Raw genomic sequence first — 19,238 nt, 5'->3', positions numbered from 1 at the left:
TTGGGTTTGAGACCGTACATGTCTGATCATTGCTTCATAGATAGTCATGTATGTACATATATTCAATCAGCCATCATTATAAGCATCAGGTCTAAACGCAAGACGAATCAAGACTTATATACATGCCAGTAAAGTATATCAACATTAGTGAGGAATCAAGACGCTCCTAAAGTGCACATCGCCATTCTCCAACTTCACAAGAGCATCCTTGATGCCGTCTTCAGTCATAGGGAACTTCTCGATCACCGGGGTGATATTGTGGAAAGAGGCAAATTCGAGCATTGCTCGCTGCACAGCCCTGTTCGCAACCAGACAGCCGACAACAGAGATACCATAAAGATTCAAAGCAGCTGCTGGAATGGGTAGATTATCCGTGGAATAGGTCAGAGGGTAGATTCGGGAATTGTTTGCCATGATGGGCATGAGGGTGTTCCAATTGGGCTGCACTGCTGATGTCACGAGCAGTCTTGTAATCTTAGGTGCGCTCTTGAGGTCGATTTGATGCTGTCCCTTAAAGGCGAAGAAGTAGTGGGCGCCGAGCTTGATAGCTTCTTCCTTCTTCCTGTCGGATCCTGAGAGAACGACAACACGAGCACCCATCTTTGCTGCAAATTGAATAGCAAGATGTCCGAGGCCGCCAACGCCTAAAACTCCCACTGTCTCGTTGGGCTTAAGATCCGACAAGGCAGTGTAGACGGTGGCACCACCGCATTGCAGAGGTGCTGCATTCTCGTCGCTGATATTATCCGGGATTTTGAACACGAAAGCCTCGCGCATGACGGCGTTGTGTGCAAAGCTGCCCTGATCAAAGTTGGTCATGCCGTAAAGAGCACGCTCGGGACAGAATATTTCAGTTCCCTGAAGACACTCTTGGCAGTGTCCACAGCTGTCGGTCTCGTATCCCCACCCTACGCGGTCGCCTTTTTTGAGGTATTTGACTTGCGGCCCGACTTCCTCTACGACACCAACACCTTCGTGTCCGAGGACCATGTCGACATGTCTCTAGATTGTGTTAGGACCATTGGAATTCGGCAGCACGGATTGATTACTTACGTAGTGAAGATCCGTTCCACAAACACCGGATGCGGTCACTTTGAGGTAGACTTGGTCGCCCACAAGCGCATCGGGTGTCACGGTATTGCTCTTCTTGGGGAATCCCTCCTTGTTACCTTTATAGACGGTGAAAGAAGGCATGATGATTTCTGAACTTTCGGGAGTGCGATGCTTCTGTGTTCGACAGTTGCTATTGAAATTAGGTAATTTGGATGCTTTTGTAATGTTGCTGCTGTGTGGCACGACGTAAATCACACAGGAACCCGAGGCCACTTTTATATTTTTCCTTGAGCGAGGCCATGATGGAGACGTTGTTTCGCATCGGAGATGTCATGGTGAGGGTCAGAGAGATGTCATCGCGTTTGTTTCTAGAACTGGGAGTCGAAAGTACTGGAAATACAGATTAGCGTGTAATTTAGGACGTATTTGAGATGTTTTGATACACTGTAAATCAAACGGCAGCTAGATGAGCAAATAAGAGAGCTCCAGACTGTAATCAGTGGAAATTTATTATGATACACATTTCTAGTGCCCTCCTGGCACACGTTAGTGTCCACTATTCCCATCCGTACAATGTGGGTCCCTGGAGGACTCCCGATCCCATAGGAGCAACTCCGCTGATAAAATTTTCGGACTTTGACCTCCCGAAGACTGAAGCCGAACGAAATCAAGCAATCTTGCTTGGTCATCATGTAGCTGTGCTGACTTTCCAGCATGATCCTTGACCAGTCGTGGCGATGGTGATGAGTATGTCTCCGGACGAGAATGAGCCAGTCTGATAAGGAGGTAAGAAATAAGCTTCTGGTAGCCTGAAGTTTCAGGCGCCACAAGGAGCTGGCTGACATCAGCAGCCCCACCTTTCATTTGCTGGGATCTTTAGAATTTCAGATTTCAAACGTCTTTACTCTACAACACGGTATAATACTTTGAACGACATACCATAAATGCAGTCTCTTTCGGAGAATCCTTTGCGAATACATTCACCGCTGCGTGCCCGTCAGAAAAGAATCCAGGTCACCAGAGCTTGCGATGACTGTCGCATTCGCCGGATAAAATGTGACAACTTCTCTCCATGCTCCAATTGCAAGGCAAGGGGCAGCCAATGCACGAATAATAATAAGAAGATCGCATCTCTGCCTCATGCACAGAGAGAGATTGAATCCCTAAGACGCCAGGTCAAAGACCTACAGCGTGAGCTATGGCAATTGCGCCAGCGGGAAGATAAGCATATTCCCTCCCCGCCGGCAAATCTACCCACACCAGAGCTTTCTTTTTCCGAGAGTAGTCACTCTGAAAGCGACAATGTTTCTCAAGGAACCAACTGGGGAGGCATCTATTTCAGGACTGCCCGCTCCCCCCACGAAACATGGTATGGTCCATCGTCGCTCTTTTATTTCATGGGACGCATGACGAATTTCCTGAATCTTACCCTCGAACAAACCCAGTCGAAAGATCAAATGGTGCCTGAATCGGTTAGTAGGAGGCTTGATGGGCCACTGGCCAGCAATGACGAGAAATTGGAACTTTATCGCCATGATTCTCAAACAAGAAACGAAACTGAACATGGCCATTATCTCACCCCGACCCAAGAGGAGTACTTTCTGGACTTGTACTGGAACTCTTACCATACTTCTCTATTCCCCATCATTGATGAGATCGAGTTCAAGCAGCACTATCGGTCGTTATGGACGACCTCAGGGAACGCGCGAAAGGATTCGGCTCTCGTTGACATTGTGATTGCCCTCGGCATGCAGTACGGCATATCAATGACCCCTAATATGAAGTATCAATTTGCAGATAATAGTGACGCCACTATTGCTGGTCGATGGTATTACCGACGATGCCAGTCTTTGCTCGCCTACGAACTAGAAAGTCCCACTTTAGCGACCTTGCAATGCCACATATTATCGATTATATACCTATGCTCCGGCTCGTTTCAAAACATGTCTGATAGCACATGTGCTGTTGCTGTGCGTACAGTTCACATGCTTGGTCTTCATCTAGACCCTCCACAAACTATGCCGCGCAAGGAGCGAGAAATACGAAAGCGCTTATGGTGGGCCTTGCTCTGTGCGGACAGTAAGCTTGGTTTGAAGCTGGGCCGCCCATTCCTCCTCCACCAGACAAATACAACACCCAAGTTACCAGGGGACGACGTTGAAGCTGCGATGTTGTCAGGTTCTAGTTTCGCCCCTCTTGGAGATAATGCCACCTGGCTTAGTTTCAATCTACACCACACCACCCTGTTCCTAGTGGCTCGGGAGGCGCACACAGCATTTTATAGCAGAGATTTGAACCTGCAGAATGGCCAGACCGTATGGGACGACTTCAATACTCTGGAAAGCCAGGCTGAATTCATCTACCCGTTTGTCAAGAAACTCGAGAATTGGACGAATGGCGTACCAAGCACACTCGCGACGAAACGTAAAAGTGGCAGTCGGCCATTTGCAACCGTTGATGTAGATCTCGAAATTGAGCAATTTGCGCCGCTTTGGCTCCAGAGGCAACGCGTTATTCTTGAACTCATGTACCACAATCTGAGTGCCAATCTCTGTCGCCCATTCATCTCGTTTGCACTCACTCCTCCGCTGACTGTCGTGGAAGAAATGGCTTTCAAATGTGCCAGCCATGCCATAGCTCTAACAAAGATCACCTACCAGATTCTGTCGTCGACAACTATTCTGTCAGGTTGGCATGAGGTATTTCAATGGCAATGGAATGTTGCCATGACTCTTGTTGGCTTTGTACTCGCTTACCCACGCATCTCAATGACCGTCGCAGCCAGAGATGCGATCAATTTGTCGGTCTCGGTTTTTGACATCTTTGGAAACAGCTTTGCAGTGGCCAACAGTGCAGCTACCATTGTGCGGAATTTGATCACAAAGATCGATTTTCTGGCCAAGCATGCTTGGCGAAGGCAATCTGTGTTGGAGAATCACAAAGAGGATACCAGCCAAGTATCTGCTATACCCTCTGATATTGTGACATCGCAGCCAGAGCCATACATGGATAACAACTCCCTCATATTTCAGTCACCGGACAACTCTCTGGAATTTGGGGATATGAGTTTAGAGTCCATGCAAGATATGTTTCACATGGCTTTTGATATTGATCAGTGGAGTGATCTTAGTGGCATATGGTCGCAGGCAGGCGGAGTCTAGGTTCTCATGGAACGATAGAGAAATGTTGCCAGTCAGCCATAATATCTACGAATATATCACTATCTCTTGAGCCTGGATAATGCGGAACAAGTTGCCGCTCAGTATTCCTATATTTTGTCTTTTTCTAACCAATCCACCTCAGGCAAACATAGAACAGAATTCAGCCGGCGTGTAACCGGTGAAGCACATGACCCGAAAGCGAGTTGAAGAGGTCGTACGGAATAATCGGGTATTTCTACTTTTTTAAGTTCCCCGGTCCGGTAAATTCAATCAACGTATGACAAACCCATCGGAAACAGTGACTTTGTTTGATCATTGAGGAATCAACCTTGGAAATCCTTGGGTAACCAATGGGCGAGTAACCTTGCATATTCCCATCGGCTGGAATCAAGACAAATATGCAAATCATAAACCGCCCATATGACAGCGCATAATATATTGCATAAGGTCTATCCAGAGATTATGATTCGGACTCCAACTAGAAAGCTCCAACTACGAATGCAATTGGGTACAATCTTTGATGTAGAAAGCCCGGAAAAGCGTGTGACTATGCAGTTGTGATTGATATTGAATATCATTCAATCATTGACGGTAGTTTTGGTTCAGCCTGGGCCTGAGCCTCGAATTCAATAGTGGATTTGACTCTTTGCCTCTGGTAGCCCAAAGTATATAGATGTCAATTCAGGGCTACGGGGTGGGCACTGCATGGATATGAGAATTCAGTTAATGCAACCATGGCTGTACCAAACCTCAAATGCCTATATAATTCGTCAGTTTGGAAATCTTCTAACCCTTATAATAAATTGAATTAATATTATATTAGGGTAATGTGCTGGGTAAACTAGTAGTAGGTAATATTAAGAGGTCAAAACGCGAGGCTGATGGTACACCAATGACATGAACCCGAAACTATCTACTCTGATAATCTCCTCAACCCCCTAACAAGTAATTACGTGTGGTGTGTATGGGATAAGAATAATGAAGCCTCGGATTAAAGGCAAAATCCCATATCAAGAAAGCCCAATCATATCATAGGAGGCAAACCTTGCATGGCCCGGGTGAGGCTGCTGGGGAAAGCCCTCCATTGTTCCCAGCTGATACGGGCCGCAGGGACTCGTCACTATATCGGAGATACCAATGGACCAAGAAGCTGAACTTGCTTGAGTGGTAGCGGCGGCGGCAGCAGAGTTGCGTGTGATTACTGCTTGCATGCTGCCAATAACGGCCTCGTAACGCTGGATAGCTTGTAAAATGAAGTTGATGTCGCTTGAAGATGAAGCATTGCATGATTTGGTCTTGTCGGTCTTGCATGTCTGTTGGGGGTGATCGCTTCTGAGTATTAATTCCTGTACTGGGGCCTCCATCGATGCTGGTGAGGGGAAGCCTGTTGACGATGAGGATGACGACGACGATAGTCCGTTGTTGTTTAAGTTGATATCTCCAAGTACACCACCTGTAATACCAATCTCGGCGTCAATGGTTTCCCTCAGCGCTCGAACTATCTGGTAGGATGTCGCAACACTCTGCTCAAGTATGCAATCCTGTAGTGCAACAGCGTAAGTAAACGGAATAATCTGCCCATACTGTTGTTGTTGCTCAGGCCAAAGCCCGTGGTTATTCCTGTCGTTTCGATGAAAAACGAGATGATTGAGGACGTCAAAAGTGCGATCAAGTAAAGAAATGAGAATCCACAATTCCCCACCACTATATGTACTTTTGGGACACGCCGCACAGCTTAAAAAGATGTGGCATGATGATAGAGAGTTCGAGACCATCCCCATAGTAGGGTCAAAACGCCACATTGTAATGTCCGAATCAAGACTAGATAGTTGTCTTTGACTCGAGTCCAGTCTATTTGCGCAGCTGCATACATTGGCTATTGTGGATGGGTCTGACGGTATACTAAACGCAGTAGCTGATTCTTCACTCGGTGAAGGAAGGTATGGCGCTATCGCCGGTGAAGGAATGTGTCCGTAGATAGGCTCGAGAGGATCGTAGAATCCCATCTGTGTCGACGGGGTAACGCCTTGCCACAGATTTGGCTCTGTCCCTGGAGATGTAGGTGACGGATACATAGGGAGTGCAGGACCAGCAAAGGCATATTTGCGAGACATTGGATGAGAAGAATGTCTCATATGCACCAGTGAAGGATGCCCGAGGTCATATCGCGCTCTGATATCGTGTGTTGACTGGTATGATTATTAGCATAAACTTCAATCAAGCATGTGTATGTAGGTATAAGAATGCAGAAGTTCTTACAGCATTCTTTCTCCTTTGCTGAGAGAACTCAGGGTTCGCCAATGGCCTCGATATCTTCCCCGTAGAAACTATGCCCATCCCACTGCTCAATGCAATCTTTCCCTGCTGGACAGCCTGAAGATTCTCCAATTTCTTGAGAGTGGCTTTATTCTTGCTGCCCTTTGGTTTACCTGCCCGATGAGCAATGCTATATCGGCATTTGTAGTCATGTTTCTTGCAACGTACGCATACACCTCCACCTGAGCAGCGTACTTTGGACTGACGGCACGCGTCGCAGGCAGCGCGATACCGTGGTTTGCCTGTCTCGTCTAATGAATGCATCACTGTTTGCCTGTTGCTGTACCTGGCTCACTAATGCGTAGCTAGCCTGATGAAAAGACAGATCGGTCTGCCAGGCGCCCTCTCTCGAATTGAATAACCGGATGAAGAGAAATGTAGATATGTGTAGAATCTAGACAGAGCACCAGCAAGTAAATAAATAAATTCACGAAAGACCCCAATGCCTAGTCGAGTAGAGCTGTGCGTAGTTCTATGATTCGAACCGTCCCAAATTCGGAATTGCCGACGTTTCTCTTTTGCCTTCTTTGAGTCAGCTTCTAATTGCGAGTAAGCTTTCCACTCAATATCAGGGGTAAAAAGACTAATTCGAAGCTTTATTTACATACCCAGCGACTGGTGAACTAAACCCAGTTCATCGATGAATGGATCTATCTGATGAGAATCGGGGGTGTCCGCATGTATGCCATAAGACACAAACAACCCAATCTAGCCCAAAAGTGTTTAGGGTGGGAATACCAAGAGTCCAAATTGTGTTCTTCTTTATTCTGGAAGCTTGGCCTTTGAAAACGTTCAAAGCCAGTAATTTGATATGCATTAGTGGTTGTTGATCTTCTGGTGGGGACAAAGCGAAAGGAGAATTAGGGTTAGCGACTCGATTCACTAGGCCGATGATAGAAGGCGAATGGAAAGTTTATGCTATCCACTCACCATAAGCCTCATTCCTTCTTAAACTCACAATTGACGTCTTCCTGCAATGATAGAAGGCTATCAAGTTCATTGATCCAGCAGATGATAAGGACGTGGCGTATGCATAGAATGAAGTGTAGCAGTCTCTACCAATCTATCAGCGTACCGTGTATGTATGTAGGCCAGAGAACCCTCGGCCGGGTCACCAATTTCCAGAAGAGCCTAGAAATAAGAGATTCCGGTCAAGCTAGCAGATTTGGGGGACGGGAAGCACCGGTCATTTCTTTTTCGTTCTCTTCTGCAGTATTCTTTGTCCCAGTCACGTTGCTCCCTTTTGCTAGGAGGGACCCCGCCCCCGAGGCTGTGGTAAGAAAATACCGGGTACAACGTGTCGAGGACCCCGAAATCTCAAATCTCATGACTCGCTTGCGTTCGTTTTCGTCCTTTGCTTACTCTTCCCATGTACGACACAAATATTCAAGCATGTCCCCGATTGGTAGGAAACACTGTAGGTGAGGTTACGTACGAAGCTAACAGGTGATCTAGTTAGTGAGCTTTTGCCACGTTAGGGCTCCTAACCTAAGTGTTCACATCAACAAAGGAGGAATGGAACGCTCATTAGACTAAGGCTTAGAAGGGCTATGCCCACGCAATCTAAAAAAAGAAGGGACAGCTCAAGGCTGACACAGTACTGTATGAAAACCTAGCCACCCGGGACATGGCTCGAGTAACCAATACCACCGGCATGAGAGCTGTCGGAACGGAATGGATATTTTAGTCATGATTCCAGAAGAAGTAAGTTCATACATATGTCCATACGTACGTAACTAGAAACATAACTCAGCCAAGCCGCTGTGACGGTAGTCAAACGCCCGTAGAAGACCTGTCAAATGCGAAACAGCAGCACACACCACCAAAACATGGAATATCTGGTGGGAGCTTCCGAAAATATTAAATCGGCCGGGCAGCAATCGCTCTGGCACGCGAGCTGCGTAAATGGTGGCACCGAGGATATACAAAAATCCTTGAAGAAGCAACCAATAGAGGCCAATCTGATCTATCATCTGCTTCGGGCCGTACAACCATAAGCCGTGAATCACTGGGAAAATAGCAGACAAGCCCATCGAGACGAACATCATGGCTCGAAAAGGGCGCCATTCTGGGGTCCGGAATCTAGGCAGTAGACACACAAAAATGCACCCCACGCCTATTGTGCTGATCATAGTCCAGTAAATGCACTGGAGGCTGAGAGCACAATAGAAGCCATAGTAGACGCTGGGGATGAAACTGCCGGTGATAAGACCGACAATACCCACGTAATCCAGTGCGTTGCCAATGCGAGCCACGGATGGCGAATGATTCGATATAGTGTGGTAAATTGCAGACATTCCCAAACAAAAGGTGGCTCCGACAAAGAAACAAGCAAAGGCGGATATGTCAGCCTGAGTCGCCGATTGGTAGCGAGGCGCTAGCACTTGATAAAGACGGATTCCAGCTGGTAAGGCCACCAATGCAGGTAAGAGATGTGAGTATATATTCACAGTCTCGTTGTGAAGGTATGTCAGAGAGTGAAATGATACAAGGAACGAGGAAGATGCTGGTCGATAGCCGGAGTGGATATAGTGGTTATCTTGTAGCCAGGGGGGTAGCTCGTCCCAATGAAGTAATTTTCGAATTGCTTTTGCAGGCTGTTTGACGACCATCTCTGGAGTAATATTTTCATTGGCGGGGCTCTTGCTGTCAACAATTGGTTGCCGCTTACGAGTCAAAGACCGCAAACGCGGATCAGACATAATGCTGGTCTGAATGAGAAGTCAACGAGACTAGGATGAAAGGGGAAGAACAAAGAAGGTACACATACATATGTAGCATACACAAAAAGAAGATTAAAATAGAATAGAAAAGAAGATAGGAGACCCGCCGGCTTGTCAGAAACGGCCCGTCTTCCAAATATTCGAGGCTCTTTTAACCTACAACAGTCGACGCGTGCGAATAAATGGATGAAGCCTAAGAAAATGTTGGGGATGCCCTCTTAAGATACCATTCCTCTTCGGGACTAGACCCAGCGGCACCTGATCGATCATGTCACATGTCAGGCACGTGACAGAGTCAAACAAGACAAACAGGCGGGCGGCCCACCTAATTCGTCATTATGGCAGCTTTGACCTGGAACTATCAACAAACAAAGCTTCGATCCAATGCAAAGAATCTGACATGTCGTGAGCTACTCCTAATTACTGCACTATGAGCTTTCGAGGTCGAAACGCTCCTTTCAGAAAATTGGAAAGCGGTGCTGGCATTAGAACCGGTGACACCGGAAGAAGTCGACTGCGGCCGGTCTCCGATCCTCTCGAGGCTGTTGGCTTCCCCTCCAAAGGCGACAAGACGTACGTTTTACACTTTCCATTGTAGCTGCTGCGAACAACTAAATTCGATAGTTGATCGACAGGCTAATGTTCTCTGCCTCAGACTATTAGACCACAAGGCTCAGAGAGCATACTACGACACCGTCGTCGACCGCTACATGCGATTTTGTTCTAGCCACTCGCATGATCTCGAGGCAGCCTGGGCATCTCTGCCAGCCAGTGCGTCTGCAGATGCGACCAAAAATCCCCCATCAAACCTTCCAGCCCTTCCGATTGGCAAGCCGTCTAGTAAATCCGCTCATCGAGACGGGCCCGCAGAAAGTCTCATTGCAATGACGGAGAGCCTTAGCCTATCAGATAAACAACAACCCCCGCCAAAGTCTGCTGTCGAAACTCAACGGTCTCCAGCAGCTGAGTTGTCCACATTGTTGATGTCGCTACGCAAACTCCGCGAGGGAATTTTGGCAGCATCATCTTCCACTCCTGTAGCCTTTCAACAGCAGGTATACATTTTCTCCATCCGATTCTCGATACTAGCACGTCACCCACCTTCGTACTTTTCTTCATTGCGTTACCTGTTGGATAACTTGCACGCAAGCTCTCATCCGCTCACGGAGCATGCATTGACCGAATTCACATCCTATCTGATTCTGGACTATGCTTGCCGTCAAAACTCGCTCACTCCCGCCTATACATTGTTAATCCAAGCCAAAAAGAAGCATGGCTTCCAATCCCACGTAGTTGATCGAATTCTCAATGCGCTCACTCATGACAATTGGATATCATTTTGGCGCATCCATAAGGAGGTAGATGGCTATGTACGCGCAATCATGGGCTGGGCAGCAGACCACATGACAAGACAGGCGCTCAAGGCTGCCGGTCGAACATATCTGAGTGTCAACGTAAACTGGTTGCTGCAAACCTCCACCGGCGGAGAGGGCTGGACTTGGCAAAGGCTGTCAGAAAAGGAGAAACTAGGATGGCACCTCGAGGGCGACTCGGTCATTATTCGGAAGCCCAGGGCAAGAGCTTGAAACGTTGGTGCCTATTACAATTAGGCATATCAGATCGATTCAATCTTCGATCCTTTGCATTCTGCATTTCCCCGCCGGGCACTTAGTGCTATCTCATATTCCTGTGCAACACGGCGTTCTCGTATTCTAATCATGGGAAACAAGATGTATTCCTTTCGGTGTTCAGGCGTGGCTGTGGTTCACTGTATCATTAGACTCCATTGAAGTCATCTGCATCATAACTTGAAATCCGCATTGGTGCGATCGAGATTCATTTCTCCGTGGTGGGTCTGTTGAGATACCATCTGTCCCAAGTTCATTTTCCGGTTCTGCGGGTTATCACAACATAGCTCATAGATCGTCGCAAGATTAAACGTAAGACTCTGGAAGGCATGATTCTCAGAGACGAGTGACTCGAGAAGTGAGCGAGACTGTGAATAGAACCCAACGGGGGTTTCACGTCAGTTACTAACGAAAAACACTGGAAATGAATTAGTTGAACGCACCTCGTTCAATTTACCCGTATATAACAAGCAAACAGCAAGATTCTGCACGATCATTGGTCTAGCGGATTCCGCCGGATTATCGAGCAAGGCCTTCCACTGCCCAGCAGCCTCGTCATAGGAACCTTCAGCCATGGTTGTCAAAGGTATCAAGATCCCCTCTTGCAGCTCCGTAGATCTTTCCAATATGTCCTTGGCAAGGGTAAGATCCCCTATGCGCAAAGCTAGAAGGATAGATCTAGCTTTATTTTTAATGTTTCCTGAATCCCCCAGATTGCTCAATGATCGTCGGGCTGCGTCAAGGTCTCCCATCTCGACAAGAGCATTGACAGTTCGTATTCCAAGATCGTAGAGTCTATCCCTCCATATCTCTTTCTGTGTCTTATCTAGCCCTGGCTGCATAAGTTCCATACGGGCTTCAAAGGCGAGCTCATATAAGCCAGTGATACTTCTCCGCGAGTCACCAAAGGCAATGCTCTGAAGACGAACTGCAAGGACGCGCAAGGGCCATGGAACGATGTGATAAGACCGCCTGGTGCGATCGTGAACATCACTTTCCACATTGAAATCAGAATCCACATAATAGAATGTCGAGTTGAGATCTTCCAGGGACTTGGACTCTTGTGCAGCAAATGCGCTATTACCAGTCAACTCAAGACAGGCCAAGCGCGTATATAATAGTGTGAATATAACGTTTGCATCCGAAGGTTCGATGAGTGGAGACGTCAATAGCTTCGCACTCAAATGTGCTGCCAGCAGAAAATGACCCTGTGCAAGCTGTTTCTTGAGTACCTCCATGGATGCCCCAATTGGCTCTCCTATCGAAGGATTGTAGAAGGAAGAACGAAACATAGAAGGGATCTCGAGTTGGGAGAGAGGATGGTATATGTCTGGGCGCAATAGGAATGAAAGATCCTTCTTGACGACTGCGGAGTGCTCATAGTTTGCGAGTATACTGTCAAGTTCAACTCTCAATGGGCTAAGATCCAAGGGTTTCGAAGGAGAGAGGGAACCAGTGTCATGCGAGAAGCGGGGATGTAGTGGCTGGGATTTTTGGGGGGACCGAGGTGATGATAATGGGCCATCTGACAATACAGGTTCACTTAAAATATTCAGTTGGAAGATCAAATAGAAGTTAAGATGTTAGACGCACTTGTCAGTTAGATCCAGTGGCCCCTTGGTTGATGCACGCGGTCGTGTGGCTATTTAGGAAGAGCATGTTAGCGTGCTTGTAATAGAAAGTATTCAAAATGCTTGTGCTGCCATCTTACATCTGGAAATATTGCGTTGATGCTTTTGACCCTCAGAGCTCGCCATATTGATGGCGCTCGCAGCGAATGAGAATATTCAGTTATGATAGTACAGAGTAGGCAGAAAGCTCGAGAAGATAAAGCTAAACAATCTCCAGAGTGGAACCTATTCTGCCGGGCGGTGTAACAATACTCCTGTTTAGATGTTGCAAGTTGGCCTTCATTACAACACCTCCAAATACTCCTCTTTCTCAGTTTAGTGTGCTTCTTTCTTTGTTTCGGGCTGAGCTCTTTTATATTGAAGTGATTGCATTGAGAGAGCAAATAGCCAGTAGTGTTGTGGTGCGCCCTTTATTCACAATGGCCAAAACAAACAAATACTCTGTGATCCTTCCCACCTATAACGAACGAAAGAACCTACCTATCATTTGCTGGCTTATTGAGAAGACATTCCGAGAAAAGTGAGACCACTCTGTTACTGTACTGCTTGTGAAGCATGAGCTGACTATTTGCATCAGCAACCTCGACTGGGAAGTCATCATTGTCGACGACGGTTCCCCCGATGGCACCCAAGAAGTCGCAAAACAACTCCAAAAGGTCTGGGGCACCGAACACATCATCCTCAAGCCACGAGCAGGCAAGCTCGGTCTTGGAACTGCCTACGTCCACGGTCTACAATTTGCAACAGGAAATTTCGTGATTATCATGGATGCCGATTTCAGTCACCACCCGAAATACATCCCTAAAATGATCGAGATACAGAAAGAAACCAATGCGGATATTGTGACAGGTACGAGATACGCAAAGCGTGGTGACTTACGAGGTGGTGTCTACGGGTGGGATTTGATTCGGAAATTCACTTCTCGAGGCGCCAATCTCATCGCGGACGTCATGTTGATGCCCGGCGTGAGCGATTTGACGGGCAGTTTCCGGTTGTACAAGAAGAGTGTTTTGGAGAAGGTCATCATAAGCACAGAGAGCAAAGGGTATTCCTTCCAGATGGAGATGATGGTCCGCGCGAAGGCTCTCGGCTACAAGGTTGAAGAATGCCCCATCACCTTCGTTGACCGTCTGTATGGAGATAGTAAGCTTGGTGGAGATGAGATTGTAGGGTATCTCAAGGGCGTCTTCATGCTGTGGTTGAAGGTCTAATTGGAACTGTTTCTCTATTTCCTCATATAACTATTATTATAATGCTGTCTTGCTGATAATGAGTCTAAGGCTTGATGGATAGTTTCATCATCTTCTCGTTAAGGCTCTCTTCCCGAACACTCCCTCTATGTTTCTGACGAGCCTATTCTGCTTTCTCCAAGGATTTCTGCGACTATACTTGTCCTCATACTTTCTCATCTGTTGTGATTGCGACCTTAGTGGATTTATTTTGTGTACATTATTTACCTTCTATTGCTTCTGACAGTATGAGCAGTGCCTTTGATTTCCAATACTCCGATCATGCGGATTTTGATACCTTAACATCTTCCAAGTATGCTTTGACGCGATTGACGAGGTCCTCTCTGGCTTCCCCTTCGCCATCGCCGCCAATGTTGTGTGAGGCACCATGAATAATCCCGCTATTCTCATCGTCCCATATTTTCTTGAAAGTCTTATCCGAAGCTGCTCTCCAACGTTCGAGAAGCTTGAGTTTATCCACCTTCTTTGGGCAATATTCATCGTTTCCTGAATACAGAACCAAAAGCTTTGTTTTGAGCAGGTCTCTGGTCGCAATCATCCCAAATGTCTCCTGTAGCCGTTTATCAGACAAATCGGAGCTGAAGAGGTCGTCCTCACCGGGGTTTTCGGGTCCATCTGGAGAAACAAGGCTGAGGAAGCGCCTTGCTGTAAGTGGTGCGGGGGGGTATCCAAGCTTCGAAGTCATCGACAGAGGTAAGATGACATCGCATGCATTTCCTGAAGAATAGGTGCATGTCTTGGCCATTTCGACGAGCTGCACATATAGACCTTCACCCTCGGCATCACGAAATTTTCCCTCTTCATCAGTAAGTAAGTCCAAGACTGCTTCACGATCGGAGACAGGAGCTTGCATAATTGCACCGTCTAACGGAGGTCGCTGAATGTGGCGGAGTCCCTTGTCGAAAACGGTATCTGTGGGTACTGGGTTGGGAGAGCATAGGTAATACAAGACGTCCTGGCTACCTGTGGAGTGACCCATGATAACAATCTTTGGTGACTGTCCTGCCTGACTTGTCCCCAAGGATTCTTTCTTGTACTTAGTGATGTACTCGACGCCCTGAGCGATGTCTTCAACATCCTGTCCCAGACGACCAGTTCCCCACATGTCATATGACGAGTTCAAAATTAGTGAAAATAGTGCCCATTCTGTGGATTCGAGGCCAGTAGCAAGACTTTTGAGGTATGGCACAGTGCATAGGCCATCACCAAGACCGCCAATGAAGACTAGACTGTGAGGCTTTTCTTGGGCATTGGGTGCGATGTACTCAAAAGCGACTAGTCTTTCTGTCTGTAAGCAAATTAGAACCATGTTCTGGGATATGTTCGATATGAACGAATGTAGACATGCATACAATGTGATGAACCTTTCCCGTATCTTGGGTTCCAACGACTCCATGAAAACCACCCATTGCGAGAGAGTGAGGACTCTGTGGGCAGCAGAATGCTATCAGAAATAGATCTGAGACAGATATTGATGGCTGGAAGCTTCAATGTATGAATGCTTATTGAGAAGTTGTTGATGTTTTGAAGGATTGCTGGAGGGAAGATTACATCAAGGAAGCGTTTGATAAGGAAAGGTGGGTCCTATTCAGGGTTAGGGTATTATTAGGGCTTCGGGCTATTTTGCTGGGTACAACCACAATCTTTTTTTGAAAGAACTCATCTCATGACTATTAATAATATGCAATCTATTTGTAATGGCACATTCTAAGCCTGCCGTGGGCCAATAGTACCAAGCAGAGACCCTATTCCAACCTCAAGTTTGTCCAGTACCTGGTAAAGACAATCTGGATCACTCGAAGAGCCTGGTGCCATTTCTCCAACCCCGGAAATCGCAGAGTCTATAGAGGATTTCTGTTGATTCAAGACAACAAGTTCCCGAATGTCTCTCAGCGTATTATGGGTCTTGATAAGCATGTGACGAATCTGCATCATCCAGATAGCTCTCTGTTGCTCAGGCTGTGGATCTCGTGAAATCCTTGGATGTGATACTGAGGAGAAGGACGAAAATGAGCTTGTTGTTGAAAGCAGTGACGCTGAATTTACCAGCTGCTCATTGGATATATGAACTTCGAGATGATCAGATACCATCTGCAAGGATGCAGCAAGAAAGAACATCGTGGACGAATTCTTTACGCACGACTGGCATGATAAGGTTCGTTGACAAGCAGAAATTGTTCTGGCCATACATTGCAAGGAATTGTTAAATGTGCTGCTCTGCACTATGCCGGGTGTTGACTTGAGTGCATGGAGTGAGACCAAGTTCGAAGTCTGCCAGTGGAAACAATCACATGTGCCAACATGTGATTGCCAAATTGGAGGGTAGCTGCTGTTCGTTTCTTGAAACGGGGAAAGGAAACTTGAATTCCCAGTACATGTCGATGTTGTTGGAAGTTGTGAACTGTCCATGTTGGGGTTAAATGATGCTGTTAGAGATGCTGGCTGTTGATAGGTTAACAGGTCATGATGCAACTGCAATCCATTCAGGTCAATCTCAACGCTCTCTGGGGGTGTTGGTGTTGATTGCGGTGATATCCAGGTGTAGGGTACGTAAGGCGTATGCTATAACCCTGTCAGACTTATGCCTTAATAGTATTCCAGAGTATTACTGCAGACTCACCTGCGTGGTAGGTATCGGGTGATTAGAATTAAGCCATTCTGGCGTCGAAGTAATGGAATTAGACAAAATACTGAGCGGGACTGGTTCAAAAGCATATGGAGGCGTAGGACAGTTTGTTTGACTCTTCGCCGCATGAATGGCAGCTTCTTGCATGCGAGCTAGGGTTTTCCGATTGCGACTCCCTTTGGGTTTTCCAATGCGTGCTGCAAAGCTGTAATGGCAACTTTGGTGGTGATTCTTACAATGTACACATGGTGTCCCTCCTGTACATTTCACTTTTGCTTCGTGGCATGCGTCGCATGCTGATCGAAGCTTGGGTGTTTGAGTATGGGCCATTGCCTACTATGTATGAGACGATATATGGGACTCGTAGATTATATTCCAGTCTTGTGCAATCATTTACAAAAATATCTCAGGTGATTGCCGCATGGCTCGGATGTACCTGTTTATAAGGCTCTCGAATTGCGCAATCTCTAGGGCAAGACTTAACTAGTCATCTGAATCATACTTATTTCCATTGCTTCCAATCACAGTTCTCAGATGACATTTTGTACTTTCAGCTCTGGGGTCCTGTGTAAGCTATCCTTTGATGTAGTATTTACAGTACTCTGTAATGTAGCATGGCGGCGGTCGGCCTTACAGACTGCACAACCCTAGCTAGGTACCGACTTTAACACTCGACGTAACGTCTTCCTAAAACGCCTCGAACCAGGGTGTGCTAAACGAGGGAGTGAACCAAGAATGCTTCTTCCTCATTAGTTGCAGATATAGAATATATGGTGGGGTGAAGATCGGAGCAACTGAGTTCCAGTCATGAAAGACATGGTGACAAGGCTAGATATCCGATTCGCGATGATTCTGTACTAGTCTCCACGTACCTAGGTAAAGTGTTCGTGTATGCTCAATATCACTACTTAGAAACTCTTTTATTTCTTAGTCGACTACTCCATGACTATCCAGGCCACGTGCTTCGAAGTACTACCTAGCTAACCGAATGGTCTGCTATATCTGGCACAGCCATGGGGAGGTAGAAGAACTCTAAGATCAAATATACTGAAACATCAATTAAATAGCAAGCATGTTCATAGCTCTTATCCGAGATCCCAACATCATTTCTGCCCCAGTTGATGTCAAGAGACGCGTCAGCCATAAAGCATCAATCCCCGGACGGCCTTGTCGTACCGGTCATTTATTTGATGGCCGGCATTCTTAGCAGATCGCCCGCTGTACTTAGGGCTGGGGTGCAAGGCCGTCCAGTTGGCACATGCGTATGTGTTTATACACTGCACGATGACTAATTGCAGTCATAACTGGCGCATATGTGGACTAGAAAAAGTGAAGCGGATTATTCTAGAACGTATTGAGTAGATCGAATCATCATCGTCATCATTGGACTGACTTCCAGAAAAACAGCCCCCAAACGTATGTACATGTTATGTTAGGAGGTTATGCATCCATGAATGTAATATGTACAACGTGTTAATTTACAGGAAAATCCGTCAATAGATTATTCCAGATACTTATCTCTTTGTGACGTCTATCTCCACGGACGCCGTATGCTTCCTAAGTTGGAGAAAGGGTGGCTGTGTGCCTAGGTATGCACAAATGGCAAAACACTTGCCGTTTTCGGCAAATGAGGCCCTAAGAGAGCCTCCCCGACTCTACTTCTGCGTATGCGTAGGGAAATCTCTGTGTTACCCATCCATTTTTCAGCTTTTATCCCGATATTAGCTATCTTTAGCGATGTACTACGCGGCCGTACAGACTTTCATCTCCATAATTATAGTGTCTGTGTCAGTCGGTATGCTGGAGTATGCAAGTTAATTGCGCCACCATGTGTCCAGATGCCAATCACGATGCGGAGATATTCGGTCTTCACTTAGGTAGTCGATGGATTACCTCCCCTAGGCAGCTATTTTGAATGGTTGGCTTATCTCGAGGTCACTTATACGGCTGGATAACAGTTTTCCCGGACAGCGCTGGAGGTAGTTGTTAGCATTAATCAATGTAAGGCCCCCCGCAGGTGACCCCAAGCCAGGGTGCGTACGCTTTCAAGGTCGTCTTTCACCCTACAGTAGCCACTAGAAAGCCTTGAAAAGCGAGTATAGCTCAAGGGTATTGAAACGATTTTTATGATATCATACGATCAGGGATGCTGGATTCGTGGTCGCTATCTTCATCCAAAGTGAACTATACTAGACATTGACCCTTGGCTCCTTGTTGCGCTGATTATTGTACTGGTCAAATCACCTGAAAACTTCGCTACCTGATACTTGCAAACACTACCTAATACATCCACCCACGGAAGTGCCGATGAGCAAAGATAGGTCAGTTTGATAAATGAGTTGTCCAAAGATGCAACGTTAATGATCCTTCCACCCTCACTTGGCTAGCGATTAGATTTAAATGATCCGCAGATGCCCATAGCAAGTAGGATTCCTAGTACATATTTGTTGGCTCGTTTAGATAAATGACTAGGGCCTACGTTAGTTGAAAGCAATACTCAGCTCCTAAGATCCTTCCAATGTTGCATTCGGATACGAGGCCCTTCCAGTAAAGGAACCAAGGTATAGCTCTCTTCCGGTGTTGGATATTTGAAAATGCGGCGATAGGTGAATATGAGGGATATTTCAGCTTAAATCCGGAATTGACATATGCAACTAAAGCATACCTAGCTAAGCAAGACTACCAAGCTTCTGACTAACTGAAAATTATTGGTGTATCCATGGTTCTCAGCCTTGCTTGAATATCAAGATGTGAATGATTGAGTCCCAGCTTAAGGCATAATTGGAAAATCAGGTGTTTCTCAACCTCTCTTGACTGGTCCAACTTCTTTATTTCACCTAGCAAGACCTG

The 19,238-nt window shown here is 46.5% G+C and overlaps 9 protein-coding genes across 14 annotated transcripts, besides 1 other annotated feature; 3 read left to right on the top strand and 6 right to left on the bottom strand.

Annotated features, from left to right (window-relative positions):
• Positions 1–8: 8 nt before the first annotated feature.
• TSTA_028550 (NADP-dependent alcohol dehydrogenase) lies at positions 9–3,989 on the bottom strand. Of its 5 annotated transcripts, none has more exons than XM_002479958.1 (3): positions 1,993–3,989; positions 1,054–1,927; positions 9–1,002 (listed from the first exon to the last, which is right to left on the bottom strand). In XM_002479958.1, the coding sequence occupies exons 2-3, from the start codon at positions 1,192–1,194 to the stop codon at positions 145–147; spliced, it is 999 nt and encodes a 332-aa protein (XP_002480003.1). In that variant the 5' UTR covers positions 1,195–1,927; positions 1,993–3,989; the 3' UTR covers positions 9–144. The 5 variants fall into 5 exon arrangements, with proteins under 5 accessions (XP_002480003.1, XP_002480002.1, XP_002480001.1 ...); XM_002479957.1 differs by having other exon boundaries at positions 1,054–2,517; positions 2,633–3,989; XM_002479956.1 differs by having other exon boundaries at positions 1,054–2,517; positions 2,679–3,989.
• TSTA_028540 (uncharacterized protein) lies at positions 1,819–4,214 on the top strand (the record flags this gene model as incomplete). Its single annotated transcript, XM_002479961.1, has 2 exons — positions 1,819–1,839; positions 2,175–4,214. The coding sequence occupies 2 exons, from the start codon at positions 1,819–1,821 to the stop codon at positions 4,212–4,214; spliced, it is 2,061 nt and encodes a 686-aa protein (XP_002480006.1).
• A 793-nt stretch (positions 4,215–5,007) lies between these two features.
• Positions 5,008–5,036: a sequence feature (AT_rich).
• Positions 5,037–5,198: 162 nt separating this feature from the next.
• On the bottom strand, positions 5,199–6,794 carry TSTA_028530 (C6 transcription factor GliZ-like, putative; the record flags this gene model as incomplete). The annotated part of the gene is made up of 2 exons (XM_002479955.1): positions 5,199–6,403; positions 6,474–6,794. The coding sequence occupies 2 exons, from the start codon at positions 6,792–6,794 to the stop codon at positions 5,225–5,227; spliced, it is 1,500 nt and encodes a 499-aa protein (XP_002480000.1). The 3' UTR covers positions 5,199–5,224.
• A 1,255-nt stretch (positions 6,795–8,049) lies between these two features.
• TSTA_028520 (hemolysin-III channel protein Izh2, putative) lies at positions 8,050–9,429 on the bottom strand. 2 transcript variants are annotated; one of them, XM_002479953.1, is made up of 3 exons: positions 9,301–9,427; positions 9,202–9,236; positions 8,050–9,144 (listed from the first exon to the last, which is right to left on the bottom strand). In XM_002479953.1, the coding sequence occupies exons 1-3, from the start codon at positions 9,309–9,311 to the stop codon at positions 8,267–8,269; spliced, it is 924 nt and encodes a 307-aa protein (XP_002479998.1). In that variant the 5' UTR covers positions 9,312–9,427; the 3' UTR covers positions 8,050–8,266. The 2 variants fall into 2 exon arrangements, with proteins under 2 accessions (XP_002479998.1, XP_002479999.1); XM_002479954.1 differs by having other exon boundaries at positions 8,050–9,241; positions 9,301–9,429.
• A 30-nt stretch (positions 9,430–9,459) lies between these two features.
• TSTA_028510 (uncharacterized protein) lies at positions 9,460–10,839 on the top strand (the record flags this gene model as incomplete). The annotated part of the gene is made up of 2 exons (XM_002479952.1): positions 9,460–9,826; positions 9,909–10,839. Exons 1-2 carry the CDS (start codon positions 9,684–9,686, stop codon positions 10,837–10,839), a joined length of 1,074 nt encoding a protein of 357 aa, XP_002479997.1. The 5' UTR covers positions 9,460–9,683.
• Positions 10,840–11,054: 215 nt separating this feature from the next.
• TSTA_028500 (uncharacterized protein) lies at positions 11,055–12,638 on the bottom strand (the record flags this gene model as incomplete). The annotated part of the gene is made up of 4 exons (XM_002479951.1): positions 11,055–11,249; positions 11,325–12,423; positions 12,475–12,523; positions 12,593–12,638. The coding sequence occupies 4 exons, from the start codon at positions 12,636–12,638 to the stop codon at positions 11,055–11,057; spliced, it is 1,389 nt and encodes a 462-aa protein (XP_002479996.1).
• Positions 12,639–12,776: 138 nt separating this feature from the next.
• On the top strand, positions 12,777–14,042 carry TSTA_028490 (dolichol-phosphate mannosyltransferase, putative). The gene is made up of 2 exons (XM_002479950.1): positions 12,777–13,032; positions 13,090–14,042. Exons 1-2 carry the CDS (start codon positions 12,932–12,934, stop codon positions 13,721–13,723), a joined length of 735 nt encoding a protein of 244 aa, XP_002479995.1. The 5' UTR covers positions 12,777–12,931; the 3' UTR covers positions 13,724–14,042.
• TSTA_028480 (uncharacterized protein) lies at positions 13,133–15,294 on the bottom strand. Its single transcript, XM_002479949.1, has 2 exons — positions 15,115–15,294; positions 13,133–15,050 (listed from the first exon to the last, which is right to left on the bottom strand). Exons 1-2 carry the CDS (start codon positions 15,169–15,171, stop codon positions 14,022–14,024), a joined length of 1,086 nt encoding a protein of 361 aa, XP_002479994.1. The 5' UTR covers positions 15,172–15,294; the 3' UTR covers positions 13,133–14,021.
• Positions 15,295–15,390: 96 nt separating this feature from the next.
• Positions 15,391–16,718, bottom strand: TSTA_028470 (uncharacterized protein; the record flags this gene model as incomplete). The annotated part of the gene is made up of 3 exons (XM_002479948.1): positions 15,391–16,324; positions 16,383–16,585; positions 16,625–16,718. 3 exons carry the CDS (start codon positions 16,716–16,718, stop codon positions 15,470–15,472), a joined length of 1,152 nt encoding a protein of 383 aa, XP_002479993.1. The 3' UTR covers positions 15,391–15,469.
• Positions 16,719–19,238: the final 2,520 nt, after the last annotated feature.

Source organism: Talaromyces stipitatus, genomic scaffold, assembly GCF_000003125.1.
Source record: "Talaromyces stipitatus ATCC 10500 scf_1105507295541 genomic scaffold, whole genome shotgun sequence".
Taxonomy (NCBI): Eukaryota; Fungi; Ascomycota; class Eurotiomycetes; order Eurotiales; family Trichocomaceae; genus Talaromyces; species Talaromyces stipitatus.
Note: the sequence above shows the minus strand (reverse complement) of the source record. Positions and strands in the feature narration are given on the sequence as shown.